Below are 18,717 nucleotides of genomic sequence, written 5' to 3' on the forward strand. Positions count from 1 at the left end.
AATTGCTGAAGCTAAGTGAAAATACAAAACAGTGTCTTATAGTTGGTTCTATTATTATTTTTAAATTTTCTACACACATCATAGCCCAACTTTGTCTGCATTGGCATGTACAGATCCCACAGCCATCCTTGAACGGTTGTAGGAAAACAGTAGTAAATAGATGGAGGCAAAGAAATTCATGAGGAAACGTGTAACGGATGCACGTGACCCTACTCCACTTTCATGATTTTTGCAAATTGTCTTATGTTTACCCTCTGGATCTGATTTTTCTCTATATGCTAAGGTAATTCATTGTTCATCTTTGAAGAAGAAGGATTCACCGAGGATGCTTAAGTAACTGAGCTATGGTATTCCTCAGTTCACCTGGGGTAACATTAGCCCTTTTGCTCCCCAGGAGCGGAATGTGGGGCCATGACGACTGCCTGCTTTTGGCTCTTATTTCAGCTGTTTCTGGTCCATGGGCTGTTTATTGTATTGTTGAGTCCAGTTATGGTTTTATTTTACCTATTACATTTCATCTACCATTATTCTGTTTTTACAGTAAAGATGGGTCCAGCAGAGCTTGGACTTAGAGTCAGCATCTCTATTTTCTATTGGCATGTACATATGCAACCTCATTTGTAAGTTTATTTAAAATTCTAAAAAGTTCAGGGGTGAAACACAGTGGTGGTTACCTCTGGGGAGATAAAGATGGAGCTTAAATTAGGAATGGTGTCAAAAAATAACTTTAATCTTGTCTATAATATTTTAAGTTTTGGGGGAGACTGTAGAAATATATTTATTAAGTAATTAAAAATTCACATAAACATCTTAATGAAATAAAATAATGAAAACGAGGAAAGAAAGTATTTTATAAATGCTTACTGTTTTTTTTTTTTTAGTTTTTAACTGAGAAGCAAAATTTTAGCTCTATTAAATTTTAATCTATTTATGTGATGTTATTTAATGGAACTAAAAAATATTAAAAATATATATTATATTGTTGTACTTCCTGATTTTATTAAAAGACATTTAGATTTTAAAAATCAACAAATTATTCACAATGTATAAAAAATATAAACTGAAGTATTGTAATGAATTATAATGAATTGTAATGAACCCTTTACTTCTCTAGCCTAAAATCTACAAAGATAGAAATATACTTCTGTCACCATTTTTGTGATAGTGATCAATTTACTAAGAAATCTCAATTTTCTGTGGTAGTTCTTACTCACTGATACATAACATAATGCTTAAATACCTTAATTGGGTTGTTAGGTAAGATTTAAATGATTCACATATGATACCGAGACAAAGCCCCTCTTTAAGAGCAGCTCAACATGATTCATATCCTGCACTATATTTTAAGGAAATGAGAAAGAATAGAGCAACAATTATAAAAGCAGATGGGACAAATACTTTAGAAGCTGTTTTGGTACCTATAAGGGCTGTAGAACCACCTGGCTAGAAAAGCAAAAGAATGCTCATCATGATAATCTTATATAGCATAGTTGTTGGGAAGAGCTTTTGGGGTGGGGGGCAATAATGACCCCAAAGACATTCAGCTGTGTCTTTCTCTTGCATGTGACAGTTGGCGTATATCCGTTTTTTAAAAAGCCACATTAGTTTTTAAATATAAGTTCAAGAGAAAGAAGGCTAGGGCATAAATTAATTTTCACATTTATTTTCAAAAGATTTTTTAAAAAGATTTTATTTATTTATTTGGGGGGGTTAATGAGCAGGAGGAGGGGCAGAGAGAGAGACAGAGAATCTCTAACTGACTCTGCACTGAGTGCAAAGCCCGATAGGGGCCTGATCCCATGACCCCGAGATCATGACCTGAGCCGAAATCAAGAGTCGGCCGCTCAGCCAATCAAGCCACCTGGGCACTTCTCATTTTTATTTTAAGTAATTTCTACACCCAGCGTGGAACTCAAACTCATGACCCTGAGATCAAGAGTCTCATGCTCTTCCAACTGAAGCAGCCAGGCACCCCCACATCATTTTAAACCCTTATTTGATGTCTCAAAAGGCTCTTCTTGCCAATTCTAATTTTAATGGCATAACTATAATGCAAGTTTTCAAGGGACATTAGTACTGGGATTTATATTGAAGCAACACAATGTACAATTCTATCTGTGGAACCAAAGACTAATATACATTTGATAGGACTGTAAGGAGTTATACATTGTTTTTGAACTTTTTCAGTGAGATATCAATTATCCATAAAAGACAGAACCATTGATCTCAACCATGACTGTACATTAGAAACACTTGGAGACGTTTTAAGACTCCCACTAGCCACACCACACACTGATCAGTTATATCAGATTTTCCAGGGAAAGTGGAACTCTGGAATCAGTGTAATTTTCCCATGTAATTTTTTTTTTTAAAGATTTTATTTATTTATTTGACAGAGATCACAAGTAGGTAGAGAGGCAGGCAGAGAGAGAGAGAGGAGGAAGCAGGCTCCCTGCTGAGCAGAGAGCCCGATGCGGGACTCGATCCCAGGACTCTGAGATCATGACCTGAGCCGAAGGCAGCGGCTTAACCCACTGAGCCACCCAGGCGCCCCTCCCATGTAATTTTGATGGGCAGCTCAAATTGAGCATCACTGAGTTAGAAGTTACCATAATAAAGTATGCCAAAAGTAATTTTCTTGTAAAATATTATATCGTGAAGCTCACTCTTAGATTTTGTTGAGAGAGAAGTTGAAATAGGATTTTTAGGATTTATCATATTTATTCTTTCACTTATCCATCCATGCACCCATTTATTCAAAGGGCACTTACTGAGTTTCAACATGTGCCAAACTGAGCTGAGTTTATCATCTTAAATTTGAGAAATTATCCTTTCTTGTGAAAATTTAACCTCAAAAAATGAAGCAAAGGAATAGTTTCATAACAACTGCAATTCAGATGAACATGGAAATGATTTTGTCAACTAGAGGTCTTCTGTTGTAACTCTTTTCTGCTTGAAAAGATATCTTAAGGGGAATGGGCTTAATGATACTCAGTTAAGGGGATTCCTGGAATCAACAAATTGCATAGAGGTCATTATAAAACTGTTACATTTAGGTAAAGGGTCACCACATCATCCATAGAAAATTTTGCTTTTATGACTTTTTCCTTTGAAGACACACTGTAAACAAAAATTCCTGTAAAGTTGCTTCATTACTGGTCTTGATAGCTGAAAACAAACCTTGGATCCAAGATATTAATGAAAGTTATCATTTATGCAGAACTTACCATAAGGCCTCTTCTAAGCACCTTTGACATCCATGCATTCCTCATAACTATCCTGTGAGGTAGATATTCGCATTATCTCCACTTTTAAAACAAGGAAACGGAGTTCCGGAAGGGTAAAGTAAAATGTCCAAGGTCACCCAGCTATGGAAACTTGAAGTGAACCTCAAAACTGGGTGATGAACTTCAAAACCAGGAGTTGAACCAAGACAACTGGTTCCAATGCCAACTTCCAATCTCAAAGTGTGTCTGAGGAGCAGCACCAGTGACATCCCTATGATGCAGAATCCTAGGCTTCACACCTGACCTACTCATCAATACCTGCATTTTAGTAAGATTCCTGGTCAATTCATATATATGCTAAAGTTTAGGAAGTAATCTATAATCCTTGTTTTATGTCATCTCGTAGATCTGATATGGTCAATTTTATGAGCTGCTTATGAAAGTGGAGATACATATATGTGGTGTTGGTATAGGCTGGCATAATGAGAAGCCCAGTCCAGAACACAGAAATAAGGTACATCAGATTGTCTTCTAACACAATGGTTCCCCAGTTTCCCTGTAGAGAGAAATCACACTGGTGCTTGTTAATAATACAAACTGTTCCCTAATCACTGACCAATTGAATCAGAATCTCTAGGGGAAGGCCTGAAAATACACACACACACACACATGTAAAGATTTTATTTACTTATTTGACAAAGAGAATATGCACAAGCAGGGGAAGTGGAGGCAGAGGGAGAGGGAGAGGGAGAAACGGGCTCCCTGCTGAGCAGAGAGCCTGATGCGGGACTTGATACCAGACCCTGGGACCATGACGTGAGCCAAAGGCAGATGCTTAACTGACTGAGCCAACAAGGTGCTCCATTGTAAACAAATCAGAAGATAACAAATCAAGAAGGGTCCTAAGTGATTCTAATTATGAGGGAAGTTTGGGCACATTGTTCTGAGTTAAGCCTTAAAATCAATAAATAATGAAGACACAAAATCACTACCTTAAAAAACTGTATCTTGATTGAAAGTACTGTGTTATCACATCTAGAGAAATAAGTGTTCATCCAAAAGGAAGCTTGTTGGCCATAGAAGCATTGAAAAGAGCCTCTCAGAGACAAAAGATGACAGGGCTCAGGGCATACTCAGCTCTGATGAGGGAATAAATTCTCCAGAATGAAGGATGGGTCTTTTGAAGGTGTATCACACTATGGGGATGGATGCTCTAGGCTTGAGGCCTGATGACATTAAATGCTGGAATCATAAAATTAACTCAACTTGCCCTGAGTCTATTCTCAGCAAGCAACTTTCTGATGAAAGCTTGACTTCCTAGGCAGTGTGCTTGCGGGAAGAGAAAAAGCATTGGCTGAGGGATAGGAACGTTCAGTTCAAGTTCTCATTGTAAATCAATAATCTGGCACTTATGTTTTATCCATCAGTGTTCTGGACTTTAATGTGAGTCCATCCATGGGAGCTATGTCCCCTTTATGCTGTCAAGGTATGATTCTGAGCCTGCAGAGCTGAGGTGTAGTGAAAGATAACACAGCCAGTCTGTGTGGAAAGATCTGTCTGGATAGACCTGCTGTAGCCCTTTCGTTCCGAGATTTTTCTTCATTTGTCTTTCTGACCATCATGCCAATCCCATGTAGCCCAAGGCATGTATCTGCTAGGGGGTGGGAGGATTATAGGAAAGGAAATTAGGGAATGGAAAAGTTCTGGGAAAAAAATGTGGAGGAAAAAGCCAAGGTACTCTTCAGTTTATAACAAACACAACAGGCATGTGCGGCAGGACAGTGACTCTGAAGGACATATTTTAAGAATGGATTTGCTGTATTTCTTTGACTTTCCTCACTCTGACCTATTTAAATTAATAAGCTAGCCTGGAAAACTAGAGAATGATTTTAAGATCATAGGGTTTTCTTATGATGAAAAGAAAGTATGTTTTCTGTCTTAGGATTTGCTGTTCATTGTAAAAGGAGGATCAGATGTAGAGAAAGCTGGCAGGCTTTCTGTTTTGGGGAATTAAGTGCAGGAGAAGGAAGAATGAGAAAGTAAGAAAAGAGTGAATATAGTGATAATTTTCTATTCTTTGAGCTTTGATATGGGAGTATGGGTGTCCTTGGGTGTTAAATATTTATTAAATGAACTTAATGTGGAAGGTGAGCTACTTGTCTATTGCTCTAAGGTGGGCCACATCAAAGTGAACTAGACTGTGCGGTACGGTACGATAAAGGAGCATTGAGTCTCAGTGTAGCCACCTTCAGCTGAGCGTGGCATGGTCCCTGCCTTGAGAGCAGCGTCCCTATCATGCTGTCCACCCTGGGAGGACCAGGTGACCTCTGAGCTGAGGGTGAACTGCTCCGCCCAGGAGGAGGAAGGAATCAGCCAGGAAGCACCACCAGACTCTGACCAAATCAAGAAAGATCAGAGGACACGTTGTCAGCCCAGGCTTTACTAATCAGTCCTACAGGGAAAATAGTACCCAAGAAGCAGGGGCCATTGCCCTCTCCAAAGACTTTCAGAGGCAGAGGGCATTAGCACTGGCAAACCTGACCCTTTCCTGCCGCAATAAGAACATGTGAGATCCCTCTCTGATATAACTGGTGATTTCCCTCCCACTGCCATCAATTTCTCTGCTTCCCTTTCCTTTACTCTCTTGAAAAAGCTAACTATATACTTCATGTCCACTTTACCTCGTATCTTTTATTGCACTCATTCCTGAGACTTTCTTACCTATCATGGAACAGAAACTTGTTCTGTCAAGGTCACACATGAATATGTCAAATCAAATGGCCAATTTTCAGTTCTTAATCTATTCAACAGCTGCCTTGACAACATCAGTCCCTGCTTTTAAGATTTTGTTTATTTATTTATTCATTTGAGAGAGAGAGAGAGAGAGAATCCCAAGCAGATTCCATGCTGAGCCCTGAGCCCAAAGCAGGGCCTGATCTCATGACCCTGAGATCATGACCTGAGCCAAAACCAAGAGTCAGATACTTAATAGACTGAGTCACCCAGCTGCCCCAGTCACTCCTGACTTTAAGAAACAATTTCTTGGGGCACCTGGGTGGCTCAGTGGGTTAAAGCCTCTGCCTTTGGCTCAAGTCATGATCCCAAGGTCCTGGGATGGAGCCCCACATGGGGCTCTTGCTCAGTGAGGAGCCTGTTTCCTGCCCCCCTCCATTCTCTCTCTCTCTGCCTGACTCTCTGCCTACTTGTGATCTCTATTAAATAAATAAAATTTAAAAAAAAGAAATACTTTCTTAACTTGCATATGATAAATTATTTCTGGATGTTCCTTCTCTCCCTCAAAAATAGTGCTATGCCTCAGAATGCTCTCTTCAGATTGTTTTTCTCTTTAGGCACACTCAACTCTCTGAATAATCCCATCCAAAATTATAGCTTGAATTTACATCGATACACCAATGACCTACCCCCCTTTTGCCCAGTATGGACTTTTACGTGAGCTGCAGATAGATAGATCTATCAGCTCACTCGACATTTCCTCTAGGATGTTAAGCACATCAAACTTAATGTACCTTAACCCCGTTCTTGATTTTCTCTCCTAAACCTGCATTTGCCTCTCCAGCTTCCCCATTCTCCAACAAAATAACAATTCCATTTACACAGTTGTTCAGGTCAAAACTATTAAATTCAAACTTGACTCCCTTTTTTCTTACACATTCCTCACTAACTTTACAGGAAGATATATTCTAACTTTGCTTTTAAGATACATCCAGAATCTGGGGCGCCTGGGTGGCTCAGTGGGTTAAAGCCTCTGCCTTCAGCTCAGGTCATGATCCCAGAGTCCTGGGATCGAGCCCCGCATCAGGCTCTCCACTTCTCGGGGAGCCTTCTTCCTCCTCTCTCTCTGGCTACTTGTGATCTCTGTCTGTCAAATAAATAAATAAAATCTAAAAAAAAAAAAAAAAAAAGATACATCCAGAATCTGACCATTTCTTACCATCTCTGCAACTACTGCCTAATTTTGCTGCACTAGTTTCCTAGATTGGCCGGACTTATGCTTTACCTCCCTCCAGCATGTCCTCCACAGCTGCCACAGTAGTCCTTCAGGCTTGGCTGGATTCTGTGGCTAAATAAATGTCAGCAGGACTTGGTCCATTATTCCATTTGTCAGTTCTGCTTGTCTCTGCTTGACTTCATTAAGGATGCAAGCTCTTTTTATGTTATAGATAAAATGGGAACTAGGAGCCCTAGACTCATCTTCACCCAATTTAGCAATTCCAGGAAAAGGAAATATCTCTCCTTCCAAAATTTAACTATTAATCTGAGAATGATTGACTAACTTGTCTGGGTCACATGTTAATCTCTGAACTAACCAAAGCAGTCAAAAGAAATCAGGTACTCTGCATGGTCATGTGTCCACCCCAATTGCTGGGATGGTATGGGGCCACCATCATTGGCAGCCTCATGGGGATAACCTTGAATAAGAGTAAGAAAACCACAGAAATCAGAGAAGAGAGACTGGGAAAGAATTTAAGGCAGACACAAAACAGTACTAGCTGCTATAATTTAATACATGTGTTTGTTGCTTTAAGTGAGTTATTTAATTGCTTCAATCCTATTTCCTCACTGAGTTAAAACACTTTATGGGAATGCTGTGAGTTCAGGTGATTTTATACATACAAGGTTGCATTATAAAAAAAGAAATTATATACCTTGTAATATAACTGTAACTATTATTAAACTGAGATTAGTCCATCAGTGGCTGATAAAATATGGATGAGTTCAAAGGATGACCTTCTGTAACTTATAACATGGTTTAGGTATGGACAGGGTTAGGCAAGGAGTTACTATCTTCAGCAGAGAAACAGGAAGAAAAATCATCCTGAAGGCCAGGGTGAATAGGATCATTAATAGCATACTTAATGAGTAGTGAGTAAATTTGGGAAGGATTATTTGAAGGAAGAATGTTTTCAACAAGGCTTCAATTCAAGTGCTGGCCAGGGCTGTTTTTCATCTGCGTGCTTAATTAAAAAAGAACCTCTCTCCAAACTCAGGTGATTGTTAGCAGCCTTCTCATCCTTGCAGCTGGTGGGACTGACAGTCTCATTTTCTTGCTAGCTGGAGTCTGCCTTCAGCTCCTTGTCAGTTGTTGGCCAGGCTGCCAGAAATGCCCCAAGATGGCCTCAATCTGGCCTCTTATTTCATCAAAGCCAGGAAAAGAGAGAGAGAGTCTCCTGTTATAGTCTCATGTGACATAATCACCTTTGCCATACTCTTATTGGTCAGAAGCAGGTCACAGGTCCTAGGCACACTCAAGTAAGAACGATGGCGCATGAACATGAGAACAGGTGAGGATAAATGGGGGCCATTTTACAAGGTCCACTCTACTGTGACAGTCTATTTTCTCTCAGATTTGCAAAAGACGACTACTATTAATTAAAAAATGCTTAACTCTCTGTACTCAACAGACAATATACTTCATACATGTAGGTTGTATTATAGATCCTCTATTCAAGGAGGAATCTTGATATGCTAGACAGGTCATACTTGTTAAGATCATTTATAAGCTTCCTTTTTAATAAAGATACATTATTTAATAAGATGTGCCATTCTTTGGTTTCATTATCAAGGAAGGGGAAGACCTTCTGTAATGGGAGAATACTAGGGATCAGATGAGTTCTTAAAGGTTAGTGTAGAAAGGAAAATTTTTAGCTTAGTTAATGTGTGTTTTTAGCTGACTTTAGTGTTCTCACTAAAGAATCTGACAGAAATGTACAGTATTTAAATCTGCAGTTATATCTGAAGTTTTCCTTTGCTAGGACATTCCATTTATCTCATTCTTGAACTGCCATGTGCATTGGTTGAGGTGTCTTGCTTCCAATTTTTTAGTCCAATAATATTTAATTAACTAATATCTTCACTTACTGGCTGAATTGTTTCAGACAAAGGAAAAGAAAACCTCAGTAGTACTGAGTATTTCTTTTGGACTGGTTATTGGAGCTTTTGTCTTTGAGGATTCTGAGTTGTCAAGAGCAGTAGTTTGAGAGGCTTTCTTTTCCTAGAGACTTCTCAATGGGTTCCAGGTAACAAGAACTGAAAATCTGTTTTGCGGTGTCAAAAGAGCCACTTCGGACATGAATTGTAATTTAAGGCATATATCATTTCATAGTGCTGGCTACCTTACACTGTGAGATTCTTTTTCCCTTTGAATGGAATAATAAAACATAAAAATGAAAAACAGACATAAGATGGGGAAATAAATCAAATAAATCAAATACCAAAATTATCTGCTATATTGAAAACAACAGCAAAATCCCATTAAGTACCAAGCAAACTCTTAAGTTAAAATAAATGTCAACGATTAGTAAATCTTTGTATGTCTAGTTGACAGGGTTGGATTTCTTTGTGAGGAATTTCAGAGGAGGCAGAATTGAACGCTAGGGTTTTTCTGGAGGGTTGCTGGGGGGGAAAGGATAGTCAGGGACAGAGTCTTTTCATTCATGCTGGAGATCTGAGTTGCAGTAGTCAAAGGAGCTGTAATTAGGGCCCCCAGGGCCAGTTCACTTTCCAGGTCAACAAAGACATAAATATAGTATACCTAAATGATTGGTGTACTTATTATGTATCTAAGTCAGCATAGTCAATCTTCTCTTTTTTCTTTTCTTTCCTTTGCTTTTTCTTTCCCCTTCCTTCCTTCCTCTCTCCCTCCCTTCCTTCTTCCCTTTTCTTTTCTTTTCTTCTTTCTTTCTTTCTTTCTTTCTCTTCCTTTCTTTTCTGTCAGAATATAAAACCCTGGAGTCAAATTTTCTTTGTTGCTGTATCATTCTGGTACAGATAATGACCTTCCTAATCTCTAGTGTCCTTGTCAATGGAAAGGGGACAGTCGAAAGGATGCTGTCAGAATTAAATAATAATAAATATGGCGCACCTGACCCAGTGTTTCACATGTAACAATTGTCAGTAAGTGGTAGCTGCTGTTATTTTACTTAGTTTGGTTTTTCCACTTTGTAATGAGGGTTATTAAAACATCACTCTATCTGGGTAGAATTATTTGATTTTAAACAGTAGTTTTATTTTATTTTATTTATTTTATTTTTTATTTTTTTTTAGATTTTTTATTTATTTATTTGACAGAGATCACAAGTAGGCGGCGGAGGGCGGGGAGCAGGCTCCCCACTGAGCAGAGAGCCGGATGTGGGGCTTGATCCCAGGACCCTGAGATCATGACCTGAGCTGAAGGCAGAGGCGTAACCCACTGAGCCACCCAGGTGCCCCAAGTAGTTTTATTTTAGTATCATTGGGCAAATGATGTATTAGGCAATACTGCTAATAAAATAAGAGTATGTCCAATGCTTGGCATTTTATTGAGGTATGCTTTATGTGGGATCAACATTTTAATTTAAAACATTGGCCATCTGCATGTTTTCCCCCAGCAGTTAACTTTAAATTTTCATGGCTACTCTTATAAAATGAAAAAAACAAACATAATTACAAAAAAACTAGAACAAAAACTACGAAAATATTTCTAAACTGACATGGACTTCTTTGGTCTTTCAGAGAGTTACTGAGCAACAATATGTGGATACTGTTCTGGATGTGGGCGATACAAGGATGAAGGAATGGAGTTCACCGCTCTAAGGAACTTAGAGTATAGTGGGAAGAGGAAGGCAACCCAGGATAGCTTCCCACAGAGCCCTGAGCAAAATGCTTTTGTAGCAGAGATGGAACAATTAACTCAGCCTGAGGCTTTCTGGGCAGGTTTCCTTGAAAAGAAAATATAGGAGAAGAGTAGTAACTAAGATGAAGAGAAGTTTCTAGATAAAAGTTAAATGGGGACAGGGCAGAGGTCTTCCAAGAAGAAAGTAGTGTGAGCAAAGTGCCATAGTACCGAGAAAGGGTCTAACTTAATAGAAAAGAGCAAGAAACGCACTGAAGTGGGAGCACGGTCTACATGGAGACATGGAAGCGTTGGGAGCTGGATCATGAAGTACTTTGAAGATTGGTTAAAGAGTCTGCATTTGATTTTACAGATGACAGAAAACCAGTCTGGGTTTATAAGCAAGGGAAGAATGGGATTAATTTCCTAGCAAATGATGTCAAAGGAAATAGTATCGTTCACTTTTACCTTTGCCACTTTCATCTTGCCTTATTATATTTAAAAACTGCAATGAGAAGCTTACATTAACGAAGCAAGCAGGCTCCCGAAGTCCTGTGGGGGTAAGAGAATGCAAACCCGCTCTGTTACCCCCACCCTGGCCCAGGACACCTGCTATTGGAGTTCTGGGTTATCTCTGAGGAGACTGGATCCATCATTCAGACAGAGAGCATTGTTGGAGAAAGTAGTTGTACATACCATTTTTATATTGTTCGGATTTTGTACCAACTATTTTAATATTACAAGAATCAGGTTTCATAGGTGAACTGAAGATGGCCACAATCCTCAGAAGTAATTCACATAATGCATATAAAAAAGCAGATTCTGCTCATGTTATCCAGAGTGGAAGAGGTCCTCCGACAACTGGGAATTCTCAAAACATTTTTGCTATTGCAAAGAAATCCAAAGGGATGTGGATTCAAACACTTTTTCATGTATATACCTTACTTATATGGAAAAAATGTCATGAAACTCTTATGCCGTAAAGCATCAGAATTCTCATTCCTAAAAAGGTACCAAAATCCTCCCATGTCAGTGGATTCACTGTAGTATCTAGTCTGGAATAAAGCACCGTATTTCCTTTTTCTTCTCCATGAATAAATTACCCCATGGGAAACTTCACTGCATTCAGATATTTATACTGAAAAAGGATGCTTGTTTTTCATACCAATCATGCCAGCTTTGTTATTTCTCATTCATTTATTCATTTAACCAACAGATATTTGTTGAGTGCCACAAATACTCATTGTGTGTGGGGGTGGGAAAATTAGGAAGATCAAAATAGATTTTCTGTCCTCACAGAGCTTCATGTCTAGCGAGGGAAATAGTAAGGGAACATTCAAATAAAGTGCAATGACTACAGTATACAGGGTAGCTGAGGCTTCCCTGCCTATGGAGAGATAGATAATATTGGCTGGGACCCACCCCCAGATCCATCACCTGTGGGGTCAGAAGCTCCACTCTGCATATTCAAGCTATCACCATTTTGCACATTTTTTTAAAAAAATTTAATTCCAATATAGTTAACACGCACTGTCTTATTAGTTTCAGGTGTACAGTATAGCGATTCAACACTTCCATACATCACCCGGTGCTCATCACAACACATGTGCTCCTTAATCCCCACCACCTATTTCACCCATATCTCCACTCGCCTTCCGTCTGGTAACCAGCAGTTTGTTCTTTGTAACTAAGATTCTATTTCTTGGTTTGTCTTGCTCTTTTTTTTTCTTTGCCCGTTTGTTTCTTAAATTCCACATATAACTGAAATCATATAGTATTTTTCTCTTTGTTCACTTAGCATTATACTAAGTCTATCCATGTTGTTGCAAATGGCAAGATTCTGTTCTTTTTTATGGCTGAGTAATAGTCCATTGCGCATATATACCACAATTCCTTTATCTATTCATCTATTGATGGACATGGGCTGCTTCCATAATTTGGCCATTCTAAATAATGCTGCTATAAACATAAGGGTATGCGTATCTCTTCAAATTAGTATTTTAGTATTTTTTTGGTAAATACCCAGTAGTGTGTTTCCTGGATTATAGGGTAGTTCCATTTTGAACACTTTGAGGAACCTCCATACTGTTTTCCACAGTAGCTGCACCAGTTTGCATTCCCACCAACATTGTACCAGGAATTTTCCACATCCTTGTCAACACTCACTGTTTCTTGAGCTTTTGACTTTAGACATTCTGTCAGGTGTGAGGTGATAGTTTATTGTGGTTTTGATTTGCATTTCCCTGATGATCAGTGAAGTTGAACATCTTTTCATGTGTCTGTTGGCCACCCGGAATGTCTTTTTTGGAGAACTGTCTGTTCATGTCTTCAGCCCATTTTTAAATTGTTTTTTTTGTTTTTTTTTTGGTGTTGAGTTGTAGAAGTTCTTTATATATTTTGGATACTAACCCTTTATTTGATACAACATTTGCAAATCCTTTGTCCATTTAGGAGGCTGCCTTTTAATTTTGTTGATTGTTTCCTTTGCTGTGTAGAAGCTTTTTATTTTGATGTGGTCCCAATAATTTATTTTTGCTTTTATTTCCCTTGCCCCAGGAGACATATTTAGAAAAATGTCGCTATGGTGAATGTCCGAGATATTACTGCCTCTGCTCTCTTTTAGGATTTTTATGCTTTCAGGTCTCACATTTAGGTACTTACTCCATCTTGAGTTTATTTTTGTGTATGGTGTAAGAAAGTGGTCTGGTTTCACTCTTTTGCATATAGCTGTCCAGTCTTCTCAGCAACATTTGTTAAAGAGACTATCTTTTTTCCATTGGATATTCTTTCCTGCTCTGTCAAAGATTAATTGACCATGTAATTGTGGGTTTACTTCTGGGTTTTCAATTCTATTCTATTGATCTATATGTTTTTGTGACAGGACATTTTTGTGTCTGTTTTTGTGATCATTTTGGTCACTACAACTTGGTAGTATAACTTGAAGTCTGAAATTATAATCCCTCCAGCTTCACTTTTCCTTTTTTTTTTTTAAATATTTTTATTTATTTGACAGAGGAAGAGAGAGATCACAAGTAGGCAAAGAGGTAGGGGTGGGGGAAGCAGGCTCCCTGCTGAGCAGAAGGCCCGATGTGGGGCTCAATCCCAGGACTCTGAGATCATGACTTGAGCCGAAAGCAGAGGCCTAACCCACTGAGCCACCCAGGTGCCCCTTCACTTTTCTTTTTCAAAATTGCTTTAGCTATTCAGAGTCTTTTGTGGTTCCATATAAATTTTAGGATTGTTTGTTCCAGTTCTGTGAAAAATGCTGTTGGTATTTTGATAGGGATTGCATTAAATGTGTAAATTGCTTTAGGTGGTACAGACATTTTAACAATATTTGTTCTTCTAATCCATGAGTATGGAATGTCTTTCCATTTCCTTGGTTCACCTTCATTTTCTTTCATCAGTGTTTTATAGTTTTTAAAATACAGGTCTTTAACCTCTTTTACTCCTAGGTGTGTATTATTTTTGGTGCAACTGTAAATGAGATTGTTTTCTTAATTTCTCTTTCTGCTGCTTCATTATTAGTGTATAGAAATGCAACAGATTTCTGCATATTGATTTTGTATCCTATGACTTTACTGAATTCATTTATCAGTTCTAGTAGTTTTTTGGTGGAGTCTTCAGGTTTCCTATATATATACACTATCATGTCTACAAATAGTGAGAGATTTACTTCTTCCTTACCAATTTGGGTGCCTTTTATTTCTTTTGCTGTCTGAATCCTGAGGCTAGGCCTTCCAGTACTATGCTGAATAAAAGAAGGGAGAGTGGACATCCTTGACTTGTTCTTGACCTTCGGGGGAAAGCTTTCAGTTTTTCCCCATTGAATATAATGTTCCCTGTGAGTTTTTCATATATGGCTTCTATTATGTTGAGATGTATTACCTCTAAATCCACCTTGTTGAGGGCTTTTATCATGAAGGGATGTTGTACTTTTTCAAATGCTTTTTCTGAATCTTGAAATGATCATATGGTTTTTATCCTTTCCTTTACTGATATGATGTATCATGTTAACTGACTTGTGAATACTGAACCACCCTTGCATCCCAGGAATAAATCTCATTTGATTGTGATGAATGATTTTTTTAATATATTGTAGGATTTTATTCTTCACTTCTTTCAAAGAAGACATCCACCCATCCCTTCCTCAAACTTTACTTGACACTCATTTGCAAGTGTGGCTGACTTTAATGAAGATTTAGAAATCATGAGGGCAGCTCATAGCACAGTTGCATAGTGAGACTGTGAAAATATATCTGGATATTCGTGGTTTTAAAAGTCCACTCAACCACTCCACCTTCTCACTGGACTTTCATCTCTCTTTAGTACTAATCCTTCCCTGCTTTCTCCTTTCTCCACTTCTCTCCTTACCCTTTGCTTCCCTTCCCACCATTGCTCAGAAACAAGCAGGCAATCGACCAACCACCCACCCTCATGACAATTAACAACACAACATACAATAAACAAATTCTTTTAATTTTTATGGAGCCTGACCACTTTTTTTGTCATTTGGGCTCCTGAAGACAACCATGCTCTCAGAGTTACAACTTCTACTCCAAAAGCCTTATGTACATATTATACTAAATACAGGCTTTTTCTATCCTAAGAGAAATTCTATTACCATCTGTTAAGATGTGTATTTTTAGTCTGGATATATTATAAATTAGGATGCATGTTTGACAGAAAAGTAGGAGGTACAATAAAGCACAGTATTAAAACAGAGGGACTGGACTTAAACTGAGGAGGTAGAAAAGGAAAGCTTCTGTGAGAGAGAATAACATTTCTGAAGACTGTTAGCATAGTTCAGTGACAAACAGGAGGGAAGAACATTTCAAGTAGTGGGTCTGGAGATGGGAAGTGGTTTGGTGCACTGGAAAGCTGAAAAGAGGCCAGCATGGCTATACCCTAAAGAGGAAGAAGAGAAAGAGAGGGATGAAGGTAGAGTGGTGAACGAGGACCTGATCACGTGGGACATTGTAGGTCACATGACTGCAATTTTTAGGTTCCTGACTCTTCTCTAACAAATAAAATGACTCCATGAGTTATTTTTTTCTAAACTTTGCATTTATTTGTTTTTGAAACTAATGCAATCCTGTGCGTATACATGTGTATACACACAGACACACACAGACACACACACACACAAAACACCTTCCCTGAGGGCCATATAATTTGGCATTATTATGAAGTCTATCCTATAGCCATATGCATGATTCTGGGTCAGCTGGGTGATTAGTTGAAATTTACTTCCATATTCATTTTCTCTCCACAGTAATATTTCCTACAGAGAAACCCACAAAATGAGGGTTTCTGTATAAGATTAAAAAAATGTTGCCTGCCAGCAGCATGAATTTTCTATCAGTTTTTAGGATTTGGATCTGTTCAGCCAACACATCCATTTCCTGTGAAGAACAAGAAGCTTCTTGCTCTGCTCAGTGCCTTACTAGTGTTAAGGCCTGGCAGGAATACATCTAAATTCTGTTTACCACCAGGGTAAACTGCCTTCCTATGGCATTCTTGTGGAAAGGCACTTTTTTGGGATTCAGCATATTCTCACATATTTACAGGTACTGAAAATGATACACCACGTACACTGCAGACATCGTGCCCACTGCTTACTGCCGTTGTTACTCTGTGATGATGCTAGTTTTGCTGTTTTCTGGAAATAAATTATTTTGTTTATTCTCCCAATTCTATCTACCCCAAACTATCTTACTTTTCTTCTCCATTCTTACTTTTCAGCTACTAATAACCATGCCTTTTAAGCTTTTTATTAAAAGTAATAAATTAAGACATTTATCTTTGCCTTGTAACCACCAACATGTGCACAAGCGCTCCCAGAGTACTGAGTTTACCAGAATTCATTTCAGTAGCAACAACATTCACTGGCTTTCGGGAAAAAACTCTCCACTTACAGTTAGATACTTGCTAGTCTTACACAACTGTACCTTCCATACAGGGTAATACTTTAAAAGTAAGATAGTTTGAGGAAGCAGTATCTTCTGTGGTTCTTCCTTACAATGAAGCCATTGGCCATTTGCTGAGCTTGACTCTGCTGGCTGGACTACGACTCCAGCCGGTCATCCTGTGAGTCAACACTTACGGTGGAACCTTGGCTACTGGTGTCAGCAGTTTCATAGGACTTTTGGTCTTTGGCAAAGTTGATGAAAACCTGATTTTTTCCAAGGAAAATAAAGTCATTAGTGCTTGGTAAGCCAAAGGAAGAAATAACACACCACACACACACACACACACACACAGTGAAAGAGAAAAAAATTAGAAAACTAGATATTATAGGCATATGTCCATAGAGAAATATATATTCTCACTAGTATTCTTTTCAATATTTAAATTTAACTGGGGTGGGAGGTGCTGCCTAGATGGGTCAGTTGGTTAAATGTCCCACTCTTGATTTCAGCTCAGGTTGTGATCTCAGGGTCTTGGGGTCAAGTCTCATATCAGACTCTGTGCTTGGTGCAGAACCTGCTTGTTCCTCCCCCTTTTGCCCTTCCCCCTTCTCATGCTTTCTCCCTCTCAAAATTAAATTTAAAAAGCCTTAAAAAAATTGGCGCACCTGGTCGGCTCACTGGGTTAACCCTCTGCCTTCAGCTCAGGTCATGATCTCAGGGTCCAGGGATCCAGCCCTGCATCTGGCTCTCTGCTCAGCAGGGAGCCTACTTCCCTCTCTCTCTGCCTGCCTCTCTGCCTACTTGTGATCTCTCTCTCTCTCTCTGTCTCAAATAACTGAATAAAATCTTTAAAAATAATTTAACTGGTGATTGAAAATAAAACTTATATCTACAATTATAAGCATAATATAAATCTAAGTTGTTTTTTTTTTAAAGATTTTATTTATTTATCAGAGAGAGAGAGGGAGAGAGAGCAAGCACAGGCAGACAGGATGGCAGGCAGAGGCAGAGGGAGAAGCAGGCTCCCTGCCGAGCAAGGAGCCCGATGTGGGGCTCAATCCCAGGACGCTGCGATCATGACCTAAGCCGAAGGCAGCTGCCCAACCAACTGAGCCACCCAGGCGTCCCTTTTTTTTTTTTAAGTTATTTTTTTTTAAGATTTTATTTATTTATCAGAGAGAGAGAGGGGGAGAGAGCGAGCACAGGCATAAATCTAAAGCAATAATTAAATATCTATAACCACATATCTGTATTTATAAGATTTACATTAATGTCTCTACCAAGTATAATCCAGGAGCCCAAGCCAAGCCATTATCAAATGTTTATATGATAACATTGAGAGAAATTTCACTAGTTTCAAGAGTTAATGCACTAAAATAAAATTTGTCTAGAGAGCCCACATTATGCTCAGTAAGCCAATTATGTAACAGACAGACCTTTATTACTTGGTTTAAAATCATTAAGTCTATCATAGATTGCTCTAGAAACTGAGAGTCTACTTTGTGTCAGACATGGTCCCGATAGTTGATTTTAAGTCAAAGGCTAAATTTTCTGGGTCAGTAAAGCCATAATTGCTCAAAGCCCCCATAAAAAATTGTCCATAAAATGCAGCTCTTAGAGGTCCCTGAGGCCTAACGTTTAGACCTGTCGTGACGATAGATGCTATTAAATGTTTTATATACCAGGTTGGTTGAGCTGTACAAAATTAACACGCTGCAAAGATGATGAAAGACGACCCATAAAGCCTCTAGTTATCGAATACAGAGTAATTAAGACAGATGATGTGAGTGAAACAAAAAAATTCTGCATTTACCACTTTGGTTGCCTGAATCTAGCAAATCTACATACAGGTCTGGCACTGAACTCCCTCTAGAAACCCCCATCCTATGCTAACCCAGGAAGACAATTAATAATATTATTTAAGAAACCTAACAAGGGGTGGGGGCAGGAAAAAACCTAACAAGGA

The 18,717-nt window shown here is 38.7% G+C and overlaps 1 protein-coding gene across 3 annotated transcripts in view; it reads right to left on the bottom strand.

The window, feature by feature from the left end:
• Positions 1-16,597: 16,597 nt before the first annotated feature.
• The window catches only part of ABCA12 (ATP binding cassette subfamily A member 12), a 217,092-nt gene continuing 214,972 nt past the window's right edge, over positions 16,598-18,717 (bottom strand). For all 3 annotated transcript variants that reach the window (XM_044241547.1, XM_044241546.1, XM_044241545.1), the window contains exon 54: positions 16,598-17,014. In XM_044241547.1, the coding sequence (XP_044097482.1) occupies positions 16,907-17,014 (108 nt within the window). In that variant the 3' untranslated portion in view covers positions 16,598-16,906. The remainder of the gene's footprint in view (positions 17,015-18,717) is intronic.

The sequence above is a fragment of the Neovison vison genome, chromosome 3 (assembly GCF_020171115.1).
Source record: "Neovison vison isolate M4711 chromosome 3, ASM_NN_V1, whole genome shotgun sequence".
NCBI classification, from domain to species: Eukaryota; Metazoa; Chordata; class Mammalia; order Carnivora; family Mustelidae; genus Neogale; species Neogale vison.